The following is a 27,046-nucleotide window of genomic DNA, read 5'->3' as shown; positions in this document are numbered from 1 at the left end:
GAACAAAGTCATGATTTGAACAATTCATGAATTTTGCAAGTTGTTTTTCCCTGCAATGGAAATATATTTATTTGGAAATATATAATGGAAAATATTATTAATATTTTTATATATTATTATATATATTTGGAAATATACAATGGAAAATAATAACATTTTATTTGTGGCTATTGGGACACTAGACATCTAAGTAAATTCAGACTGTAAATGGGATCTTTGGCTCTAACTTTCTTTTTACTGTAAATCAAAACTATATACCATGTTACATGTATTGCATATATATCAACTTCCAGATTTCTATTTTCCTTTGAGCCTTAGCAGTAAGCTTGAATTCCCCTAGTTGTGGACACTGATTTTCAGACTACCTACTAAGGAGTTTGCCTACTTGGGTCTCTGGGGGCGAAAAAAGCCAATGTATTTGATTCCTGAAGCAAGTCACTAAGGGGAACAATGATCTTGCCAGGTACTTTGGACCATATAGATCTCGTTATTACTTTGTGCAACCCTCCATCTTCAAGTCAGCCCACCTGTAATGAGAGATTCTTTTGAAACCCCTCCAGAGAATAATTATCTACAATCCTTTAATAATTCCAGATTTCGCCCCTCTGAGCATTTGAAGCACATTTACTTTTGTTCTTTAACCAAGGTAAATAAGCCCTTTTCTGTAGACAGTTTCTTTGGAGGATGTAAATAACCATTCTGACTTTTTTGGACTTTTAAGTTGTACAAAACATCTCTCCACTACTCTGGCAAGAAGTGCTAAGGAATATTTTTTAAAAAATCTTATGATTCCCATAGGTATGTGTGTCTTTGAATATATCCCATGATTTCAACCTGATCAGTTCCTTATAGAAATACTTTTTTTTTTTTGTCTTTTTGTCTTTTCTGGGGCCGCTTCTTTGCAGCATATGGAGGTTCCCAGGCTAGGGGTCGAATCTGAGCTGTAGCCACCAGCCTAGGCCAGAGCCACAGCAACGCAGGATCCGAACCGCGTCTGCAACCTACACCACAGCTCATGGCAATGCCGAATCCTTAACCCACTGAGCAAGGCCAGGGATCGAACCCGCAACCTTATGGTTCCTAGTTGGATTCGTTAACTACTAAGCCACGACGGGAATTCCACTTTTTTTGTACTTTTGTTATGTTGAAGCTTCTGCTCTCCTTCTAGAATGTTCTTACATCCTGTCTTTATACTTCAGTTTGTGCCTTTTCACTCCTCCTTAATATTAATTATCATAGGCAGCACAACATTTAATGTAATCTTAACTTTATTGAATAAGTAGGCATTACAGATATATCGAAAGTCATTCTTGGTCCTGCAAAGAGGCAGGTGTTTATTCCGAAGCAAAACAAAAACACGAGTCCACGGTTCTACTGCTATTGAAATACTTGTTCTGAATGTCTTGGTATGGGCACAAGTTCCCTCAGTATCCATTCAAACAGGCCTTGCTGTCACCTCTCCTTTCAGCTGAGGGATTTACAATATCTAAAATAAACTTATAAAGAACACTTCTATATCAGAGGTAGTTTTATACCTACATTATTAATCATAGAAGACATTTGGTCAAAGACTCCGTAAAAGGGGTAGCAGAGATACACCAGAGCTCAGATTTGGAACCAAGTATTTTTTTCAAGCTAATTGGCCATAGTAACAAAAGTATCAACTGAATTTTGACTAGCCTGTTCAGCCATTTAACATCAAAGCATGCAGTAGCTTGTGCATACAATAGCTTTTAGAGACAACCTTGAATTTGGCTTGAGCACCAAGGATACATTTTAAAAAGTGAAAAGTACATTTATGTGCAATGACTAGTGTCATGAGCTGCATGGTGGCTCCCCAAAGATATGTCCATATCCTACTTCTCAGAACCTATGACATTACCTTATCTGGAAAAAGGGTCTTCATAGATGTAATTAAATTAAGGATCTTGAGATAAGGAGATTATCATGGATAAACTGGTGACCCTTAAATGCCTTCATAAGTGTCTTTATAAGAGACAGGCAGAGGTAGATTAGATATATAGAGGGAAAGGTTATATGAAGACAGAGCAGAGATTTGGCCACAAGCCAAGGAATGATGACAGTCACAAGGATCTGGGAAAGGCAAGGAACAGATTTTCTCCTAGAGGGAGTGCAGCCCTGCCAAGACCTCAATTTAGGACTTCTGGCCTCTAAAACAGTAAGATAATAAATGTCTCTTGTCTTAAGTGGCCACAGTTGGAGCAATCTGTTAACAGTAACTACAGGAATAGAATACAGACTTTAGTAGCAGAAAGTCAGATACTGCTCTAACAAATACCTACAAATGTGTAAGTGGCTTTGGAATTAGATATTGTGTAAACACTAGATGAATTTTTATGTATATGATAGAAAAAGCATAGATTGCCTTAAATAGACTGTTGGTAAGAATATGAACGTTAAAGGTGCTTCTTGTGAGGGCTCAGAAGGAACTGAAAAATTTTATTGGAAACTAGAGGAAAGGTGATCCTTGTTATACAATGGCAAAAAAGCTTATCCAAATTTTCTCCAACAGTTGTGTGGAAAGTAAAATCTATAACTAATGATTATGGATATTTAACTGAGGAAATTTAAGAACAAAACATTGGAAGTATAGCCTAGTTTTTTTTTTTTTTTTCTTGAGCTTATATGAGAGGAAAGAGATAAATTGAAGAAAGAACTGTTAAGCATAAAAGAACCAGCACTTGACGATTCAGGAAATTCTGAGCCTATTCAGATTGCAAAAGATGATAAAATTAGGAGATTCACTATTAGGATAGCGTGCTCTGGAGATAAAGGAAGACTGGATAACATTTGGCTGGTGCTGAAGAGATTAGCCATTGACTCATTAATCCACACAACCATCTCAGTAGAAGCCAGGAAGAGAGATGGGGTCATCTGGCAAAGATCTGTCAAGACTTTCTTTTCTCACTATTGAATCAATGTGATATATATGGGGAGCCTACAAAGTTTTGAAGAAAGTTATACCAGCAGAAACAGTTCCGACTTAGCCTGGAAGGGACAGAGACAAGACAAAACAAGAGAAGGTTGTAAGAGTACCAAAATTTTACAGGATGCAAACAGGTGCTACTCTTCAATAGAAAGGACCAACCCTAGGGCAGAGCTGCAGATTCAGAGGCAGAAGTACAAGCCATGGCACATAGGCAAAGACTCAATCCATAGGCCAAGAGGCCAGAGCTGCAGCTTAAAGGGTGTAGCTCTGAGAAAAGGAGGATTATTGCCAGTCCTTGAAAGCTAAATGGATTCTTCCTGGCTGAATTCTGAAAATTATCAGAACAAGTGACTCCTTTCTCTGTTCCTTTTTCTCCCTTTTGGAATAGGAATGTCTACAGCTATTACCATATGCCTGTCCCACCACTGTATTTTGGAAGCAGATAATTTGTCGTCTTGTTTCACTGATTCACAGATGCAAAGGAATTCTGATTTAGATAATCTGGATTATGAGAAAAAGCAGTGATTTCATAGCAGCCTGGGCCAGACCTAGCTGCTGAGGGTCTCCTGGGGAAATAGTGGCTGTGGCTCACTGTGGGATAAGAATACTGATGGTGGAGGCTGCTGGCAGTGCTCACTGGCATGAGCTCTCTTGGAAGTTGTCATTTTGATACAAAAACCTGGCCCCACCCAATAGGCTGTAGGCTCCAGGGCTGGGACCCCTCAGGCCAAACAACCAACAGGGTGGGAACACAGCCCCATGCATCAGCAGACAGGCTGCCTAAAGTCATCCTGAGCCCACAGCTGCCTCTAAACACACCCCTTGACATGGTTCTGCCCACCAGAGGGACCAGACCCAGCTGCACCCACCGGTGGGCAGGCACCAGTCCCTTCCATCAGGAAGCCTGCACAAGCCTCTAGAACAACCCCACCAGGAGGCAGACACCAGAAGTAAGAACAACTATGATCATGCAGCCTGTGGAAAGGAGACCAAAAACACAGAAAGCCGGACAAAATAAGATGGTAGAGAAATATGTTCCAGACAAACGAACAAGATAAAACCCTAGAAGAACAACTGAGTGAAGTGGAGAAAGGCAATCTACCTGAAAAAGAATTCAGAGTAATGATAGTAAAGATGATCTAAGATCTCATAGAGAATAAATTTCTGATGTGTTAAGCCACCAGGTTTGTGGTAATTTGTTATAGCAGCCGAAGGAAACTAATACAACCAGTAAACATTTTTAAGGGTTTTGCGCTTTTTAAAAACTTTCTGAAAAATCTGTATAAAGTGCTGCTTCTCACATGTGACGGTAATAAACTCAACAAAAGACTATAGTATAATTTGGTTCTATGCTAAAAATGTCACTAATGCACTCTTTTGGTGATAATTTTCAATCTGAAACAAAACTATAAATGGCTAGAGCAGGACCATTATACATCTGGGGAGCAAACCCTTTAATTCAGTGATCAGAACTTCCTGAAAGACCCTGAAAGGTCTTACAATGTTTGTGAAAAGCATGTGGGATTACTCTAAATACAAATATATAATTTATCAATAATAGTACTTCTTTTTTTTTCTCACAAACTAAAAAATAAGGCAAGTTCACATCTGGAAAAGGTGATATGCATCAGTATTTCTACCTTGACCAGCTTGATAATAATGGCATGGCAAATGCCCCTAAATATTAGTCAGGGTTAATATTTCAAAATATCATTTTCCTACAGCCTGAAAACCTATCAAAAGACTCAAAAAAGCCATACCATGAAGATTTCAGAAAAGACTTTGTGAAGTTAAAAATACACAAAGTATTTACATAAATTAGTAGAACCTAAACCTTTGTTGTTGTTATTATTAAAAAAACAATGTGTGAAGTAGATATGTCCCTTAAACTTTTTTGTGTGTGTATATGTATATGTCTTAATATAGGATAAAATTGTAAATCTCAGATCCTGTTACTCTTTTTGATTTCTCTATTGTAGCAGCTTTAGAACTTTGTAAAGGTTAGGACCCAAGTAAGAACGTACTGGAGGAAAAGGTAGCAGTTTGAATCACTATACATCTATATAAAGGAAACTGAGCTACTGGTCACTTGTTTACACTATTGTAGGTTCTCAGGTGGTGACTTGCCAAGCCAGTCTATTTGTTCTTTCGGAATGTCTTAATGTGCTTTGAAGAAGTAGAAATAGGATTTCTATATAAGAAATATACATATAAGAAATCTTTTACAATAATCACAATCATTTGCATGGATTAGTCTTAAAATTGCACTCCAGAGAAGTTATACCACATTATTTCAATGCATTTTAAAAAATAATAGACAAGTTAAGTATAACTGTTCCCCCGCCATCTATTTAAGAAAAATGTAGAGCCTGTTTTTTACTCCTAGAGTTGTTTTGGCAGCATCACTGAAATTTGTTACTATAAGGTAAGTATGACAATAATTGAGAAATTCACTTAATCACTGGGATGTGGAATTATTGTAGCAGGAGATATAAATATCTACACATATATACAGATACATACACATAATTTCTTTTTCTTCTTCAGATCACGGAGGCAGAATTGGAAAGGGAATTAGAAAGGCAGATAAAACAATTGACCTTTCAGACAGTTTTCTGCTGCCTCCTGCAGAGAGGAATCTTTTTCCTCTCAGGTCTCCTAGAACACAATTCCATGCCTTTAAGGGGGTCATGGGAAAAAGAAGCAACAAAGAGAAGAAATAAACCATGGAGTATAGGAATCAATATTTACCTTTAAAAATCTAAATGAAGGTAGCAGAATTTGCAGATTCATCCCTAGCATAAACATTAAAACATGCGGTTTTTCTCAAAAATAGCCATACAAAGTCTTTGTATAAAGTAGATATATGTGCATAATTAGAAAATACCTCTTTAAATAAAGTTTAAATCACTTTCTCTAACTGCTTCTGTTAAACTTTGGTTTATTTTTAGCCATGGCAAGTGCCTGCAATATCATGCTGAAACTCTATATTAATGATAAGTTTAATTTCAGCCAAAGCAGATGAATCCATCAACTTTCACTTGAGATAAGATTCTAAATAACTTGATGGGGGTGAAGCAGTACTTTTTCTGAGTTTCCAAAATGACTTCTCGTATAAAGTGTGCAATATCAATGCTTCTCCAAACCATTAACATACACATTTTCCTGGCCTTTTCCCTTTTTTTTTTAAACAATAGGAATCAGAAGCAGACATTGACTAATTCTTTCTATTCTTTTTCTTCTTTTTACTTCCTTTTTGAGGGAGGGGAGTGACTTCAAATTCGAGTAACATTATACATTTTTGACAGACTGAATGGTTTTGAAAGCCTCAGAAAGAACTCTTCAGTTTCTCACACTTTTCATTATCACTGTCAGGCCACACACAATAATGAATAATATACATCTTTGCACTAAAATGGAACACACATTTTATAATCCTGATGATTGTGTTGTATTTGTATAACTGTGGGAGGAGTCTTTCAGTAGCTTTAGAGATGCACGCTATTTTACACAGCTTGATCTTTGCAGAAACGCACTTATTTCTTCTCCATCCCTTGAGTGCATGTTTTGTTCTTCTCAGAATGAATGACTTTGTTGACTTAAATATTTTCATATTCTTTGGCATCAGGAATCACTTAGATGAGATAGCTCAATTGTGGCGAGAGCGTGACCTTTCCAAAGGTACTCGTCTGTTATCTGTAAGACAGAGTAAAAGAAACAAAAACATGGTGAGCTTTAGATCTTGGCTATTATGCAATGTCAGGTCAAAAGAGGTTTTCAAACACTTCTGGAAAATCACTTCAAATGAATATGTAAATAAGTAACAAGGAGTTCAGATCTCAGGAGTTCTTGCTGAAGCTTCCAGGCTGAGTTCAAGAGTTTGCAATCAGCATTAAATGACTTTTCTTGGTAAGTGAAGTCAGAGTGATAAAAGAAATGGAAGGATTCTCTCAAGCACACAGTCCCCTTGGAAATAGCAGGCGACAACAAAATTCCTTGGTAAAGATGTTAAATTGAAAGGATCTATGTATAGTGCCTTTTGTTGGAAAGCACTTCAATTCCCCATGAGTTTTCAATCTGGATGTTGGCTACCTCTAGAGGACAACAGCATGGGCAGAGCGAAAACTTTTTTATTTTTTACAATGATTTCAAAGTGTGGCAATCAAACCAGCTACTGATTCTTTGCCTGACTGTGTGATGTAAGCATATTCAATACATTATATAGTCATTACGGGAATGAATAATGAATAGGTCCCATTCCCCTCACCCATCACAGGAGAAAGAATCACTGTAGAGATAACTGTTGGCACAAAGCTTGGAAAGCAAAGTTTAAAAGCATTGAAAGTTGCTGAAAATAGTTTCAGCTTTAATAGGAAAAAGGATTACAGCTCTGTATTGTGATGATCACTACTATGTTATTATCACCTCTGTTTTATGCTCAGCTCAAATGCAATTGATGTGGCTGAAAATCCCTTTTTGACAAAAGCGTAATATACTTAGATTCTCTATTTAGAATGATACTAGGTCCCTAGAAATAATGACAACCACCAGCACTTACATAAATGCTAACACTTTATACTCATTAATTTGCTAATTCACACAACATCCCCGGGAGGTAAGCCCATTTCATTCTATCCTATTATCTCTGTTTTAGTGATGAAGGTTATACAGCAAATCACTGGTATAACTGGGGATTATGATGCAAAGTTAATGCCTAAATGTCAGGCCTGCTTTGTTCAGAGGTAGATGTTGGGTCTCCCAAGCTTCTAACTATTTCCTAAGATGATGATACTCAAGGAACACATCCTTCCTGTCCCATGGGGAGGACAGACTGTGAGAAATGCTGAGGTTTTGCGATGGTACCTTTCTCATCTGTGCTAGTGGTTTTTTGTTTGTTTGTTGTTTATTTGTTTTTTGACTGATTCCTGGTAGTCTGTGGTCAATACACAGAGCAAAGCTAACTGGCCTCCATGACCTTGGCCTCATTAAGACCACAGTATGAGTGCACTGAGTCAAACAACCATAAGCTTAAATTGCCTTATAATGCAGTAATACCATTGAGAGGTGAGAAAGAAAGAAACATTTTCTCTCTTTAGAGATATATCTGAGGGATGAATTATTTGGATATCCTTTTAAGGATATCATTTAAAAAATCTATTATTTAGTTTGTGATATGAATCACAATTCAGCTAAAAGTGTGAGGATAACATTCCTAGATAAAGGGCTTATTACTTAAATGTCACTGGTTTGCATACAGATTGGTTTGGAACTTCTTAGAAAACATTTACAAATGAGATTGTAATATGGTGGTTACCATTGCATTGCTAATGTTTAAGCATTCAGTGTTAAAGCTATCAGATATGACAATGATGGTACCATTCACAAAGGATTGTCTTGGCTCAAAAAAAGGCTTGTGCCTTGGTGGTCGTACATACTAAGGTCAGCTGGCACCCACAGTTACTCCAGGAATGCTATTGGTACCTCATACCATTATTCACTGACCACTGGATTAAAGAGAAGTACCATACACAAGAACCTAGGCTTGCAGCAGTAATGATGTAATATGAGGATTCATATCAACCTGCAACTTATTTAGTAGCATCTAGTGTGAGAAAATAACTTTCAAGTCAAAACTGATCTGAGGAAAGGACACTGAAGCTTTTGGAAGGCAGGATAAACACCGGTTCAGAGTCCAAATCCAGCTTTCATTATATACAAAAGAGAATTATTCTACATTTCCTCTGTTCCTTTCTCCTTCTTTCCCTCCTTCCCTTCCTCCCTCCTTCCCGCCCTTCTTTTGCTCTATCTTACCAATTTTTTGGTACCTAATTGATCCCTATGTTAATGAGGTGATTTAATAAGAAGAAATTCTGTAAAGGTCATTATTTGCATTTTTGAAATGTCAACGTATGACCTCATTTATGAAAAATGCCATTAGAAACAATGGCAGCAATGACTGATCTGGATTTTTGTGCTTTATTTACAATTCTCTGTCTTTATGTTAAAAATATTTTCGGTACAAAATATATATTTATACTCTACTATGGATCAGAGCAGAAGTGCAATTTCGAGATGTTATGTATATATAATATGAATATAAATATTCATCTCTCCTCACATTTGAATAGCTTGCAACCTAATGAGAGCAACTCTTCATGCTTGCATTCATGCCTTCTTTGAGGCAGAGATTGAGTCACTGAATTTTTAAAAATGCAACTTGTATATTTATAGTATTAAATACTAATGGGTTAAAATCAGTGTCACGACCCTCAAAAGGTCAGCATGTGTAGTTGGCATCAAATTTATGGGAAAAGAGCAAATGCTAGATAGTATTGCTGTCAGAGATGATGGGGTAACTGAAGTGATTTGAGAGTTTATTGCATTTCCTTTCTTTTTTTTTTTTTTTCATTTTCCCCCCTTTTTTGGCTGCCCCACTGAATATGGAGTTCCTAGGCCAGGGATCAGATCTGAGCCACACTTGCGACCTATGCCACAGCTGTGACAAGGCTGGATCTTTAAACCTCTATGCTGGGCCGAGGATTGAACCAGTATTCTTGGCATTGCAGAGATGCTGCTGATCCTGTTGCACCACAGCAGGAACTCTTTATTGCATTTTCTACTTGGAAACATAGATGCCCATGTGATATGATTTGAGAGCTCCAGGGGACCCAGACTGAACCAAATATACTTTTCTAACCAGTCTTATTCTCCCAACACTACTGATACTAGAAGAGCTTTGACGGAAAAAAAAAAAAATAGGAGTTGCTCCTCTAAAAAGTCAATAGTTTAAAACATATGTATTTACCTGAGATGATGTGGAGGGCTTTGTTAACAACTAGTGGCTTCCCTTTCCAATTTGCCTTGTCGTGTTTGGGGAAATTAAAGAGGAGAAGATGAGGGTGAGGGGAGGCATCTATCTATGTCTGTATACTTATTGGGCATATTGTGCAATGAGATACGGGAAGATGTATTTTACCAGATGTTGAGGGAACTTAATTTGTCATAACATTCCCCTTGAATGCATGAGGTAACATAGTGGATAAGAAAGCCTAGAGAGTCTAATATAGCTTCATGGTTTAAGAATTTATTAAGGGATTCTACTGTTTATAAACACAGGGATTAATGCAACAGTAAATCTTGAGATTTTGGTCCCAAGACATACCCTCCAAACCCACCATAGTTGGGCATACATACCCTAAGAGATTTTCTTTGGTCAGCAAAGACTTGTCTTTGAAATGTGCTCATGTGAAGGTGAGAAGATTATGATATTACAGAGAGTGACCTGGTCAGAGTATTGAAGAGAGGGACAAAGTTACACGAAAACGTGCAGTCTGTGGAGGAAAGGTGACCAAATCTAAAACAATATGCCAATCTGCTAAAAAGAATATAATCACATGGACTAGCTTTAACATGCTTCTGCACATTCTGAATATCAGATTAACCAGTGCAAGCCACTGTCATAGCTTTCCCTACTGTCATAAGAGCAAGGAGCTTTATGCTTTTTCTGAGCATAAACTGACTTGGCATTCATCTGAAAACCTTCCCAACTGAGCCCAGAGTGAATAGATTAAACTTGTTATTGTATTGGATTCATACAATCATTTATTCAACAACTACATACGAAGCATGTCATCTGTGAAATACCTGAATGTCACAAAATTTCAGATCCATACCTAAATCTACATTGCTAATTTTCTTCTTACTGGAAACTTTGTCAAATGAAATAACCGAGAAATAAGCATATCATAGATAAAGCCTAAGCAAAATTTGGTGTGAGACCAAAGGACTCAAGTGCTTGCGGTATGTAACCCCGGAATGTTCAATTACACCTCGCAAAGTGAGTGTATGCCAAAGGTACTGTATGTTATATATTGCACGAGTAGGTCAACTTGAGATTGAAAACCTGTGATAAAAAGACCATGCCCATTATTTATTTCCCCTCGGGTTAGGTGTCCATCTGTTGTCTATGGAAGAACCATTTCCTTCCTTGTGCTTCATAGGCATATTAGATGTATCAATGTTGACCTAACAATACAACGATACCCTCCCAGCAGGGTAACATAAAATAAGGGTGCCTGGCATATATTGCACATTGTGCTATAAAATACCCCATTTGAATGCAAATTAGTTGGTGAGAAAACAAAGTAAAAGAAACTCTGTAATTTACTATGAGCTTTCTTTTCTCCAAAGCTCTTCAAAGATGATGGTGTGACAGACTGACCATAAATGGATAGGCATTGTTTCCAGCAAAAAGAGCAAACAGAGGATTGGGTTTGTGCAGCTCAGGCTAAGAACACCAAGAAAACCTTAGGTTGGTCTAGGAAATGTCTATTGGGTAGCTATTTCCATGCCAAACACTGATGAAAGAGAATTTATTTCAGACTGTTATATTGAAATCATTTCATATGAATTTACATCTTTTTTTCCCTTCTGTTCCACGATTCCCAAACTGTTTATTTATTTATTTTCTGTGCTTCTGGGGTTCCTAAATTGATAACAGTTTCTTACTCACTAGAAACGACTAAAAGGAAGGTAGCAACTAAATTAGGCTTGGGGCTAATCTCTTGGTGGAAGACAGCCAATTGCTCAATTTGTTGACCAGATTTGTTCTCTTCACTTACCAGAACAGTATCTTTAAAAAAAAAAAAGTTTGAGCTCAAACTATATATGCAGTTTAGTGTTCTACTTTTTCATTTAACATTTTATTGTAAAAATTTTCCATGTCTTTAAACTTCTGAAGCATGATATTGGAAACATGATTTTTAATAGATAAATATACCACAAATTGGTTAACCATTTCTCTACTTCTGGACATTGAGGTTGCCCCCCATTTTTTCTATTATAAAAAGCCTTGCAATGGACATCCTTATAGTTTATATCTTATTATGTGAATCATGTGTAGAGGTGGCATTGTTAAGTATGCAAAATTAAGTCCAAATTTTATTCCAGAATATATGTATTAATTTAAATCCAAATGGCAATAGGTATATGAATTTGTCTAATCTCATTGTTGGGTGCTAATCTTTTTAAAATGAGCTAATATAAAAATGTGACTAATGGCATCTGATTCACTCCTTTTGCTTTTCTTTAAATCCTAGTGAAGTGGAAACTTTCATGTTATTATATTTATATTTCTTCCTTTAAATGCTAGTCATATCCCTTGCCCATTAATTTATTAGGGTCTTAGGTTTTTGCTTTTTTCTTTTGAACTCTATATATTAAAGATGGTAACCAATTGAAATATTTATATAAAATATTTCCCTCAGTTTTTTGATTACCTATTTATTTGGTTTGTGTTATGGGCTTTTAAGGAACATATTGTTTCACTTTTATTATTTTTACATAGCTAAATCTATCAGTCTTTTTTATATTGTGATCTGTTCTTTTATTTTAAAGCTTAGAAAGTTCTTCTCTCGCCAAAGACATGTGATAAACATTCAACTATATCTCTTCTTGTTCTTTAAGGTTTGATTTTTTAAAAAACATCTATTTAAACGATCTAGAATTTATTTTGTTGTACAATGTCAGGTAAGTTTCCACATTGCTTGTTTTTTTTCCACGCAAAGAGTAAATGGGTTGTTCCAGCACCATTTGTTGAATAATCATGAATTTCTACACTAATTGATGATACCTCTATATCATATATTATCGATACTAGCATACATTTCTGTTCCAGTAACCTAAGTATTTTTCCAACTATTTTTGTGCCAATTACTACTGATTTCATTATGTTAGTCTTATGTTTTAATATCTGGTAGAGATAATCCTCCATAATTCATATTTTTCTTTCAAATATGTCTTTTTTGGGCACATTTTAGAACTCTACATCATGGTATAATCACAAAACATATTGAAAACAATACAACCTGACAAACAAACCCAGTGGGTACCAACTAGGCTATCCTAGTAAAACTAGGCATATGTCTATTTGTTGAGTGCCAATACGTCAAATGACTCTAAAGTCCCTAATGATGTACTTAAAAGTTCTCCTCAGGTGCTTCATTGTCTTAAAGACTTAACAAGCCTCTTTTCCTGTCTTCTGAGCACTTTTTTTGTGTTAGCTGACAACTTTTCTTCTGGAAATACAGCAGAGGCCAGCACGAAGGAAAAGAGCATCACCAATTCTACTTAGATGTTATAATACACTTATTATCACCATCTTTGCCTTATCAAAATTTTGAATTGGAATTAAATGTATAGTTTTGATCAAGTCTAATGCTTCTAGTTTGTAAACTTTTTCTCATGTTTTATAATGTTTTATAAATTCTGTTTCCACTAGATACCACAGCTGTTAAAATATATCAAATAATTTTATTCCAACAGAATTACATACAGAGTGCTGTGCAAAAATGCATGCCTAGAAGCCAATAAGTTACCTCTACTTAATTAAATGGTTCTAACCCTATTCTAATCTCAATGACATTGTAATATTCTTAAAACTAGAAACAGACCATGTTGTGTAATCTATATCCTTCATTACATGCAAATAAATCCAAGCAAAGAAAACAGAATCCCAGGTTACCATGGTAGTTCAGGTTAGCAGAGGAGATGAAAGTTATTTTAAAGAGGATGGTAATGGGAAGCAATAATGTTAAAGTAGTTCAGAGGCTACTATGACTATAGACACACAAGTCCCATTAACTGTAATTGGAGTTAAGCACATGTAATGATAACAAAATAGACCCCTAAATATCTTTCCAATTGGAAAGTAAGCAAATGTGTTCCAGGAAACAGTGTGCTTTTGTGTGGAAAATACAGAATTCTAATTGAGAAGCAGCACAAAATATTTTCACAGGGTATGACGGTATTTTTCCTATGCTTGGGAATGTAGATCTGCTAAGAAGTAACATGTGTACAAAGAATGCCTTTTCTTTTCTCTTCTTAATGCTCAGCATTCGTTATGTTATTAAAGGAAAAGTCTCAATAGTTGCAGTGGATTTATTAATTCAGTAGCTTGTTATCAGCATGAAACTCTGCTGTGCTAGGGGAAAAACAAATTATATTTTACAAAACTGCAGTAGTGAGATTAAATCACTTTTCTATATTTCACTTTCTTCTTATCCTCCCTGCCAGGTAGTAACTTGACTCTCTATCTCTATTATGAACCTCATATTTTGCAAACTATCAAGTCTCATAGTAATATAAAGGTACATTATCAAGCAAACTCAATTATAGCAACTTTAGGAAGACTGAAATATGTGATAAAAGTAAAACCACAGAGTACAATAATATTACTTCGAGGCATTAAAAAGTTAATCCATATTAAGCTACAAATGTAGAAAATACATAATACTTACTTTTACCTATCATAAACATGATATTTTCATAACATGTACAACCAACTTCTTGGAATTTTAAATGACTAGGATTTACCTAATTGATAACTTGAGTATTTCAAAGGATTTTAGAAGGGTATGGCACAGAAAAAATAAAATCAGTATATTCAGCATTTCAACTGCCACAGACCTTCCTATTGATTATCTTTGGACATGATATCAAAGCTAATGATTAGGATTTTTAAAAAAAATGTCTTTGGTTTTGTTTATTAGCCAGGCATTATGTTTGCTTCTTTACTAGAAAATATAAGTGGTCCCTAAGACAAATTTTTTTATGAGGTTGAAAGTCTCATGACAATGCCTGCATATCTGGAAAATATGGGGAAAGGCAACAAAAATGTGAATAATGTTAGAAAATAGTTGGAAAAGCACCCAAGTGCATTATATATGTGAAATTTATGTTGAAGAGCAAACCAGCAGAAAGCACACAAACTGTAACACAGCCACTCAGGTGTCTATCACAGTGGACTACACACAGCAGTTTCTCAAAAACGTTTGCTGATTAAGTAATCATCCAATAATTAGCAATGAATCAGGAACTGGTCCTGCAATTTACCTTCCACTATACTGCTCACACACAGGGAATATAATTTGCCATTAATATAGGAAAAGGAAGAAAACACTTCCTTCCTACTTCCCTCGATCCCTTCCTTTCATCACCCCTCCCCAATTTTTACTGAATAAACTATCTGCAGAATACCATCATAGGCACTCTTATAAGTTATTGGGGAGGAATGGATAAATGTATACAAACAACTAAAACATGAAACTATAAAGTCCAAGTGCAATGGAAGTTCAGAGAAGAGAAAAATATCCCTTGAGTGAAGGAACTGGGGGTCAGGGAAAACTTCATCCTAATTCATCCTTAACAGATAGGTAGGACTTCAATAAAAAGAAATAAAAATCGAGGAGTTCCATTGTGGTGCAGCAGAAACGAATCTGACTAGGAACCATGAGGTTGTGGGTTAGATCTCTGGCCTCGCTCAGTGGGTTGAAGATCTGGCGTTGCTGTGATCTGTGCTATAAGTCACAGACAGGGCTTGGATCCAGCATTGCTGTGGCTGTGGTATACGCCAGCAGCTATAGCTCCAGTTGGACCCCTAGCCTGGGAACCTCCATATGCTGTGGGTGTAAATAGACAAAAAAACCCAAAAATATAATAATAAAATAAAAATCGAGCTGTTAATTTTTTATTAGAAAAAGTGAGTTCTTACTCCTTATATTGCTGACTGTTTAATTACCAAATCTTTCATGAAAAGCAATGAATGTATAAAGGGAAAATCGGGATTTCTATACGTATTTAACCACTTTTTTTCTAGGAAAAGAAGGAAAATAATGAAAGGTAATGCACCAAACTGGTTAGATTCATAGTGATAGCTATTTCCATAAACGTGTGATTTTTAAAGTTAATGCTATTTTTTTTTTCTTTTTACGGCCACAACTGCAACATATGGAAGTTCCTGGGCTAGGGGTCAAATGGGAGCTGCAGCAGCTGGCCTACACCACAGCCACAGCAACACTGGATCGGAGATGGAACTGCAACCTATGCCTCAGCTTAGTGAGATGCCAGATCTTCAACCCACTGAGCAAGGCCAGGAATAGAACTGCATCCTCACAGAGACAACATTGGGTCCTTAACCCACTGAGTCACAACAGGATCTCCCGTTAAGGCTATTTTTAAACAAAAAATCCTGAATGTTTTACAGAGAAGAGAATGGTTTTATTTCAAAACATACAAACAAACAAACAAACAAACAAAAAAAACACCCAGAAAACCCAAACCAAAGCAAATCAAACTACCCAGCAAAAATCAGGCCCTCTTTAATCATCTGCTTAATTTCTGTTGTTGAAGCCTAGCTAGCACTATCAAGAGGGGCAGGAAAAGAACTGATTAAGGCAAACATAGACTGTACTGACCTGGGCCAAGAGTATTTGGCAAGATGAGAGCATGAGCAACCATTTGGGTTGCTGTAGATAAACTAGCTGTTAAATGACAGTGGGGATACAGGGTCAATTCATTGCTACCACCTGTCATCTCTGCCTTTCTACTCCACATATGACATAGATCCATATGACTAAGAATGTTAGGCATCAGCCATTTCTCTAACTTTGATCATATGATGGACAATTATCTGTCATTTTCTGCGGCAGTTGTTTGTGATCTGCCTGAGCTTTGTTGGTGATATGCTGACCTAGAATATATTTACCTGTCATTTGCTTTTGTTTCTAAATCATTCTCAAACTGTATATCTACGCTTTGTTTTTAAAGTGTGCAAGCTATCTCTTGGGTCTGGGCTACCTATTTCGTGCCAATGATGGAAGTTGGAGAGGAGTAAGGGCAGCTCCCCAGCTTCAGGAGCCCCAGGTACTCTGGGGTTATGGAAGCTTGCCGGCTTCTGCAGCAAGGCAGAAATGGCAGGCTTTCTCCTGCATGATGCTTCCATTTCCCAAAGGACAAGATCACAGAAATATCCCACTGGCTAGGATTTTGAGGAGAGATGCTATCAAGCTACAACTTATAATCCATGAGACTATATAAACAGGTGCTATCCATTAGTAATGTTCCCCATGCCAGTCTGTGCTTAATTACTAAACCAGTTGTGAGGACAAAGGCAACCTATATGGTTAATCTCACAGACACTTTAGCAGCTGCCAATGACATTGTTTTAAAATATAAACTGTCCCTTAAGGTAGAAGCCAGTCAGCAGTTGTTTTAAATATGAGCAATTACGAAAGTTAAAACACAGCCTCTCAATGTCATATTCATAACTGACAGAAGTTCCTTTGTAATAGTTTCTAAGGCAATCTCTGCACAACCCAAGTGAAGGCTGAGCCTTTAAATGATAAAAAAAGGGCTACTAACCAGCAACTTATCTCTCATAAAAGAAGTCTCAAAAACCTTTCCTGATATTTAAGTGTATTGGAATAAAGCCAATCCTCACGTTATCAGACAAATGTGTAAATATGGATGGCTGGACACATGTTCTTTGCAACACTGTTAATACTAGTGAAAATTATAAAAAGCCTATCTGTCCATCATGGAATAGTGTCCACATACACTCAGATATAATGCAGCCATTTTAAATCATACAGATCTCTATGTGTTTGACAGAGGTTCATATTATGAAGCAAAAAGGCAGGTTACAAAAGAGAATATCTTCCCTTTCTTTGGGTGGGGAGTAGGGCCACATGCATGGCATATGGAGGTTCCCAGGTTAGGGGTTGAATCAGATCTGTAGCTACTGGCCTACACCACAGCCGCATCTGTGACCTACACCACAGCTCGTGGCAATGACAGATCCTTAACCCACTGAGCGAGGCCAGGGATACCCACGTCCTCATGGATACTAGTCAGGTTCATTAACTGCTGAGCTATGATGAGAAACAAAAGAGGATATCATATTTTTATTTTGAAAAAAAATTAATTTTTAGAAGTTTGGAAGGCTATGTACCAATAAAAAAAGTGATTATCTCTGAATGTTGGGATCATGATTTTTTTCATTTTTATATTTTCCCATGTCTGAATTTTTGGCAATGAGCATGATTAACTTGGTAAATTAGGGAAACAACCTAGGTAGGATATCAAATTTTCAGCTTTGAGAGAAAGCACATACTGTTTTCAAAGGAAGAGCCATTTAGGATTCAGTAATCTGCATTAATACTGTTGATTATACCATCAATAAGTACACTGTAATAGAAAGGGAAAGAGAAAGGAGGTGAAAGACTTAAATACTGAGAACTATAAAACATTAATCAAGGAAATTAAAGAGGATTCAAAGAAATGGAAAGATATTCCATGCTCCTGGGTTGGAAAAATTAATATTGCAAAAATGGCCATACTCCCCAAAGCAGTCTACAGATTCAATGCAATCCATATCAAATTACCCATCACATTTTTCATAGAGCTAGAACAAACAATCCAAACATTTGTATGGAACCACAAAGACCCAGAATTGCCAAAGTAATCCTGAGGAACAAAAACCAAGCAGGAGGCATGACTCTCCCAGACTTCAAAAAATATTACAGAGCCACGGTCATCAAGACAGTGTGGTAGTGGTACCAAAACAGACAGACAGACCAATGGAACAGAATAGAGAACCCAGAAATAAACCCAGACACCTACAGTTAATTAATCTTTGACAAAGGAGGCAAGAATATAAAATGGGAAAAATACAGTCTTTTCAGCAAGGGGTGCTGGGAAAATTGGACAGACACATGTAAATCAATGAAACTGGGACATACCCTCACACCATGCATGAAAATAAACTCAAAATGGCTTAAAGACTTAAATGTAAGACAAGACACCATCAAACTCCTAAAAGAGAACATGGGGAAAACATTCTCTGACCTCAACTTTACAAATGTTTTCTCAGGTCAGTCTCCCAAGGGAAAAGAAATAAAAGCAAAAATAAACCAAAGGGACCTCATCAAACTGAAAAGCTTTTGCACAGCAAAGGAAACCAAAAAGAAAACAAAAAGACAACTTACAGAATGGGAGAAAATAGTTTCAAATGAAGCAAAGGACAAGGGCTTAATCTCTAAAATATATAAACAACTTATACAACTCAATAGCAAAAAAGCCAACAACCCAATGGAAAAATGAGCAAAAGACCTCAATAGACAGTTCTCCAAAGAAGATATACAGATGGCCAACAAGCACATGAAAAAATGCTCAATATCACTGATTATTAGAGAAATGCAAATCAAAACTACCATGAGATACCACCTCACACCAGTCAGAATGGCCATCATTAATAAATCCACAAATAACAAATGCTGGAGAGGGTGTGGAGAAAAGGGACCCCTCCTGCACTGTTGGTGGGAGTGTAAATTGGTACAACCACTATGGAAAACAGTATGGAGGTACCTTGGAAAACTATACATAGAACTACCATATGACCCAGCAATCCCACTCTTGGGCATGTACCTGGACAAAACTTTCCTTGAAAAAGACACATGCACCCGCATGTTCATTGCAGCACTATTCACAATAGCCAAGACATGGAAACAACCCAAATGTCCACTGATAGATGATTGCATCAGGAAGACGTGGTATATATACACAATGGAATACTACTCAGCCATAAAAAAAACCCACAAAATAATGTCATTTACAGCAACATGGATGGAACTAGAGACTCTCATACTAAGTGAAGTAAGTCAGATAGAGAAAGACAAATAGCATTATGATTTCACTTATATGTGCAATCTAATATATGGCACAAATGAACATTTCCACAGAAAAGAAACTCATGGACTTGGAGAACAGACTTATGGTTGCCAAGATGGAGGGGGAAGGAGGGGGAGTGACTGGGAATTTGGGGTTAATAGATGCAAACTATTGCCTTTGGAATGGATAAGCAATGGGATCTTGCTGTATAGCACTGGGAGCTATGCCTGGTCACTTGTGATGGAGCATGATAATGTGAGAAAAAGGATATACATATGTATGTGTGACTGGGTCACCTTGCTGTGCAGTAGAAAATCGACAGAACATGATGGAAATCCTGTGAAATCAGATTGTTATAATCATTATACAACTACAGATGTGATAAATTCATTTGAGTAATTAAAATAAATTAATAAATAAATTAATTAAAAATTTAAAAAATCGACAGAACACTGTAAATCAGCTATACTGGAAAAAATTAAAATCATTATAAAAAATAAAATAAAAATTAAAAAAAGAAAGAAGTCAGGGAGTTCCCATTGTGGCTCAGTGGTAGTAAACTCAACAGTATCCATAAGTACTTGGGTTTGATCCCCGGCCTCACTCAGTGGGTTAAGGATCTAGCATTGCTGTGAGCTATGGTGTAGGTCGCAGACGTGGCTCAGATCCCATGTTGCTGTGGTACAGGCTGGCAGCTGCAGCTCCGATTTGACGCCTAGCCTGGGAACTTCCATATGCTGTGGGTGTGGCCCTAAAAAGACTGAAAAAAAAAAAAAAAGGCAAATCATATGTCATTTTCTGCCCTGTTTAAAAAAGGGCCACAGAATGTTTCTGGTTCAGAAAATAATGCCTTATAAGTAGGCTGGTTTTAGAGCACAAATTTGACTTCATATGCTATTGTCATTTATAAAATGATTTTATGAATCTTCAGTTCTAAATTCTAAAAGATCTAGTCTTAAGAAGTGAACCTAGACATTGCCTCTCCAAAAAGATATGTATAAATTCAGGAGGATGAGAAGGTATGTCATGATATCATCTGTATATCTTTCTTCAGTGGTAAAATCAAATGAGACAAAAATTTCTTTGCAGCAACGTTTTACCTACAAATGGCAAATTAAAAACAAGGGCTGTCCTTTGATGGTGGACAGTACTGACCTATTTTCAACAAGACATGCATAATGGGTTATTCTATCCAGTCAATGCATGTGGAGGCGAGTGTTTGACACAAAGCATTTCTATACTCTTCCTTACTACCCTTTCTACTAGTGGAACAAATGATGATGGGACAAAATAAAGCTAATGGGTATTTGATGTCTTTGAACTTATTAATGGAGATTACTAGACACAGGTTTTCTAATGAAATGGGCCACTCTCTTATATGTATTTGCAAATGATTCTTTCTAAACATGTTCCCCATCTGCAAAATAAGGATAATAATAGTACATACATTGTAGGGTATTAACAGAATTAAATGAGATAATCTAGTACTTAGCCCATATTAACCTTTTGATAGATGTGAAACATACACACACACACACACAGGAATCAACAGTACCCAAGCAAAAACTGGTCTCTACATCTAATGGTTATTCACAATTTTGTATTACAAAGTTCTCACTGCATGACCATAAGGGTTCAAATCTTTGTTCTTTTACTTAATAGCATTGTTTTCCTAAATGTATTTTCCCCTTCATGAACATGAAAATAATATTTAAAGACCCTCCTATTAGCATAGTTATAAGAGCTAAATGAGGCAATAATGTAAAAGGACCAGAATGGTACTTGACACAGAGTAAAACCTTAACATTTTTTTTTATATTTGATATTCTGAGTCGCTTAGCAAAGATTTCAGCATCAAGATCTCATTATACTTCTTAAAGTTAGATAGCCTCAATATGGTGACTATGACATGTTTTAGCCACTTTTGGGACAATGGATAAGATGCAAACAGATGTTTATAAAAGTCTTTGTCAGATTAGCCTATAAAAGCAAAGACTAATAAAGATCAGTTAGGAAATCAGAATTTATCAAGGTTCTGACTTTTTATTATTTGTAATAAAATAATAAACTTTTAAAAATTAAAAACAATAAAAAGTCATCATGAGCAAGATTATGCCCTTGGGAAGCAATGAAAATCTTTTACAGAAATTTATTTATTTTTCTTATTGTCATCCAGTGAGTAGAGATATGTAGCCAGGCTGCTTTCTATTACGTCTCTGCTTTAGGATTCCAGTTGTCTGGATAGATTCGTCCCCTAGGGAAGGAAGAGATTACTTCTAGAGATTCTAGCCTGGCTTGAATGATGCATCTAGTAAAACTAGTCAGTCTTTTTTTTTTTCTAGGACAGCAGATTCACCAGGCAACCTGCTGGCCTTTAGTTTGGTTTCCTGAGTAGGCTTATTCACTGGAAAAAGGGAGCCTTGCCCTCATACCTGGGGTCTGTTCCCATGTCAGGTATTTCCTTCTGTCCTCAAATTGCACTTTATTTCAACTAGTCTTTCTCAAGCACTCACCATGTGCCTCTCACAGTGCCAGAGAGAAATGAACCAGTCTCTTCTTTCAAGGCAGGTACTAGGTAGTGATGGTGACCTTCTGGTTTAAAAATTAGTCCGATGAGATGCGTTAGAGCTTCTTCTGTAATCTGCTACACAGTTCTGAGTCACTTTGAGAGCCTGGATTATATCATGTCCCCTGATACAAAACAGAAAGTCTCAGAGCTTTCTCTCAAGATATTCTCACTGAAATGAGGGTAGCACATAAAGATAACTAGAATACTGTTACACTGAGTATTATGATTAGGATTATACTCTTCAGGAGCACAGAAGAGGAACACCTAGCCAAACCTTAGGAGAAGCATCTCTGAAAAGGATTTCTAGAGAAGGCAATGTTCTAGTTGATTCTTTTTTGTTGTTGTTGTTGTTATTGTTGTTGTTGTTGCTATTTCTTGGGCCGCTCCCGCGGCATATGGAGGTCCCCAGGCTAGGGGTTGAATCGGAGCTGTAGCCACCAGCCTACGCCAGAGCCACAGCAACGCGGGATCCGATCCGCGTCTGCAACCTACACCACAGCTCACGGCAACGCCGGATCGTCAACCCACTGAGCAAGGGCAGGGACCGAACCCGCAACCTCATGGTTCCTAGTCGGATTCGTTAACCACTGCGCCACGACGGGAACTCCTAGTTGATTCTTAAAAGATGAGAATGAATTAGCCTGGAGGAAAAGTATATTCCAGGTAAAGGAGACAGTGTGAGGAAAGGGAGAAAAGAGATAAGAAAAAAAAAAAGTGTGTGTACAACTACAAGTAAATCTATGTTGATTTTTAGCAGGGAACTATGGGTTCTGAGGCTAGAGAAGTATCATCCAAATTAAAGGCTCTTGGACTTTAGATATTCAACAGGGAGTGAAATTGTTAAGATCAATCACTTTGGTGATCATGTAATTGGATGTGGAGGATAGAGAAAGGGTTAAGGATAATTCTAAAACTTCTAGCTTACACATTTGGAAGAATGGTGGTTCCATCCACTAATATAGGAGGAGAAGTTGCATTCAAAGAGAAGATGATGAGTTCGTTTTGGGATTTTTCAAGTTGGAAATGCTTTTAAGATATCCAGGTAGAACTGTTCAGCAGTCAGTTAAATATTATAAGACTGAGGTTCAGGGAGAGGTCTAGAAATAGTATGAGAGACTTGGGAGACTTATCATAGATAGTAATTGAAGCCATCTCAAGAAAGTATGTAGAGTGAGAAAAGCAGTTAGCTGATGATCAATTCCTAGGAAACACTGATATTTAAGAGATGAGCATGGGAAGAGGAGTCCTTGAAGAAAGCAGACAGCAAATAATCAGAGAGGTACAGAATAAAACATTAGAGCAGGTATCCAAAGGAGCAGATATTTTGAAACATGAAATAGGCAAAAAAATATCGAATGCCCTAGGAAGATGTTGTAAAATAAAGACAGAAAACTATCAGCTTTAGAAATATGAGCATCATTAGAGACCTTAATGAGAACAATTTCAGTAAAATAAGGGGAGCAAAAGCCATATTACAGAAGGTTGAGGAGTAAGTGGAAGCAATGAATATAACTTACACTTGCATTTCCCATGACCCTGAATGAGCTGCTATTTTCATAGAGCAAAATGTTATCTCAGGTCATTGTGCCTGACATGCCCAATACCACTATTTGAAACTCTCCTGCTCACAGTTTTTTATTTTATTTTTTTACTTAGGGAAACAGCACTGAATAGGCTTCTTCCCCATCCCTCCCCCACCCCCCGCAAAGAGGCCAATGAATGGACCACAATGGACACGCTGCCCCCTCAAGTGCAGTCAATTCATATAGGCTGGCTAGTAACACATGGCATGCCTTGTGATGAAAAGCATTACTCAGTAGGATAATAAATCAGTTGAAAGAGAAATAAAAAAGAACGTAGAGACACAGAGAAGGAAGTGAAACCCATCTGTTTCTTAAGTTGTTCTGAGTAATCTTCTGTTCTAAAAGAGCCCAATGTAACAGATATGGATTACAGGATGCAATTCCTAATATTGGGACCAGCTGCATTAAAATATAGTGAAGTTTGGAGTTCCCATCTGGCGCAACGGAAACAAATCCAACTAGGAACCATGAGGTTGCGGGTTCGATCCCTGGCCTCGCTCAGTGGGTTGAAGATCCGCCGTTGCTGTGATCTGTGGTGTAGGTCACAGATGCAGCTCGGATCTGGCGTTGCTGTGGCTCTGCCATAGGCCAGCAGCTACAGCTCCGATTCAACCCCTAGCCTGGGAACCTCCATTTGCTGTGGGTGTGGCCCTAAAAAGACAAAAAGACAAAAAAAAAAGTGAAGTTTACTGGGCCATTATTTCATAAAGCACGGTATATTTAAAGTTCTGTTTTTTTCATTTTTATGTAAAAGCTATTGACATAAGCTTATGCTGTATCACATAAGAAACTAGTGTATTGCTCATGGATATATATATATATATATATATATTTGTTTATTTTTGTGTTATATAAAATCCAAGCAATATCACATTGTACTGAGGTAATGACCATTTCACAATAATATGAATAAAGAAAATTTTTCAGACAGTTGAGTCAGCCCAGAGAGTGACACTATTAAGTACCATAGCTTAGATAAGCTAGACATATAAGAATCTGTGACAAAGAAGTCAGTACCATCTTCACAGCAGAACACAGTCTTTGCGAACCAACTTGCAACTGTTAATTAGCTATAAATAGAGCGGTAAATGCACTGAAAAATTTTTTATGTTCCTAACTTCAGCAATAAATGGATTCAATATCCATATTATGAAGATTTCGATCCTAGTCTTACTTTCATGTGAGCAAGACAACTTTACAAAATTATTGAGTTGACACCCTATTGAAACTAGAATTTGAGAGTTGCTCAATACGAGAATTTTCACTGTGTGGAGTCTGATGATCCTGAGTTAGATTACAAAGCCTTGATTAATACCATCTTGTTCAGTCTCCTAATACAGCAGAGGTTCTCTGCATTTGTATCAGTGAAGTCAAAATATATAAATAGATTCAAAGCCAAATCTTGCTACTATTAAATCTAGCATCAGTAGACACATTAATGTTAGTTTTATTTTCATGTTTTATAGTTTTATTCAAATTGTTAAAGCATAAGGAATTTATGCCTATTTTTATATTTGTGATAATTAAGTAACAACATATTAAAAGTAGTTTTAAGCCAATTACCAGAGACCCAAAAGAATTAGATTCCCATTAAAATGATATCCACAGATCCCTTTTACTACTACTAAAATTGAGAAACAAGGTACTGGCTGGGCTAACAACACAGATTGTCCTCCATTCAAGTTATCCTCCAACCTGCCTTTCTGAGCAGTGTTCCCAAAGACACCTTACTCCCCAGCTCAACAGGCTGCAGTGGATTTAAACCAAGACTAATTTGGCTCAACTCTAATTTGAAGTGGTGGGGAAAAAAAGAGCAAACAACAGTAAAAATTGTAACAAATTAACTTCCACAAGGACTTTGGTGGGATGATAGATTAAAATTCACTGGAAGATAAGGCATCTGAACATAAAAAGTGAACAGTAGCTCAGGGAGATTAGACTGTATATGTAATAAATTTGGCTCTAAAATTTATGGCAGCTAGAAAAGGAAAGGATAAATTTATGGATTACATACTTGGTTTTGTTTTCTTACACAGACTTCACCCTATCCAATCAGGTTTTGTCCTATTCTCTGTTTTGTACCCTTGAAGCTAGTTCAGTTGGCTTCATAATTATTCTGTGAAAACTTTATACACATTCCAAATTTTTGCTTGTGTGCCCACCCCTACCCTCTCTCTCCCCTCTATTAAAGTCTACCCATCCTTCAGAGCCCAATTCAAATCCCCTCCTCCCTGACCTCCCTCGCCTTCCTTGATCTTTTTCCTCTTAACTCCAAGAGCACAGACTTTATCCCCACACAATTCAGCTTTTAATTTTAGCCAGTTTCATAGTTTTCATTATCATTTCATGTACTGCCTATCCAAGATGATAGTTCCATGATAGCCAAGAATGCGTTTCTTTGATATCTTTATTAGCCTTTTCAATACTAAATGCCATTTAATATATACCTGTTGGTTCTTTCCCTGAAAGAAAGTTTTATGAGGACTTATAGACATAGATATGCATTTGTTCCCATATACCTATATTTGTAAGGGATGAGAAATAGTTTACAAACTCTACCTTACCTTTTCAATACTTTCTTTTACTAAGGAACTAGATGGGAATGTCTGAATTTGGTTCTGGAGAGAGCTTTGTGTTTTTAGAAGAATTGAGGGAAAAGGACAATATGTGTGGTTAGATTGTGAAGCAGTACATAAAATGACATTACAGCCCTGAGAGCTCCAATGTTGACCACATGCAAACAGACAATGACTTGAAGGGAAGGTAATTTCCTTAGAAGACTTTCTACTAACCAACCACATTACAATCTCATTCTGAGAGGATCTATTTTATCCTATTCTGAGTTTTGGTCACAAAATACAATCATACATATCAGAATTTTAAGACCAAGGCATAATTGTATGTATTGCTTCTAAGAGTCTGTTCTGTCAGGATTATTTAACGACCTTTTGAAAGATACTCCAATAGTGAATACTTTCTTAGAGATCAGGTAGAAAAATACAATTTCTCTAAGTATAACATGTTATACTGTATAAATAAATTCATTATTTTCTCTATTAATACAAATAGAGTGAAATTCTATTGAAAATACAAGGCATGTTCCATGATGACCATATTTATGAATAGACCTTTTCTGAATCAATATCACATTCCTTCCTTGAGAATTAGAATTTTTCTTTTTCTTTTTATTTCCTTGACTTTTCTGTAGCACCTGATACTGTTGACAATTATTGTGTCCATGAAAATCTCTCCTTTCCTAGCTTTTATATTACCATTCTTTCTTAATTTTCAAATTACCTCTTTGCCTGATGCTTCTCTATTTCTTTTATAAGCTACCATTCTCTTCCTTATTCCTTATATGTTAGTAATTTTCATGGTTTTATTCTTTGCCCTTTCCCATATTACTCTATATATGTTCCATGAGGTATCCTCTATGGG

General features: G+C 36.7%; 1 protein-coding gene across 1 annotated transcript in view; it reads right to left on the bottom strand.

The window, feature by feature from the left end:
• Nucleotides 1-1,250: 1,250 nt before the first annotated feature.
• Nucleotides 1,251-27,046, bottom strand: part of DIAPH2 (diaphanous related formin 2) — a 913,509-nt gene continuing 887,713 nt past the window's right edge. The window contains exon 28 of the mRNA XM_047765864.1: nt 1,251-6,646. Within this exon, the coding sequence (XP_047621820.1) occupies nt 6,600-6,646 (47 nt within the window). The 3' untranslated portion in view covers nt 1,251-6,599. The remainder of the gene's footprint in view (nt 6,647-27,046) is intronic.

This window comes from Phacochoerus africanus, chromosome X (assembly GCF_016906955.1).
Source record: "Phacochoerus africanus isolate WHEZ1 chromosome X, ROS_Pafr_v1, whole genome shotgun sequence".
NCBI lineage: Eukaryota > Metazoa > Chordata > Mammalia > Artiodactyla > Suidae > Phacochoerus > Phacochoerus africanus.
The sequence above is the reverse complement of the archived record's forward strand: the minus strand, read 5'-3'. Positions and strand labels throughout refer to the sequence as shown.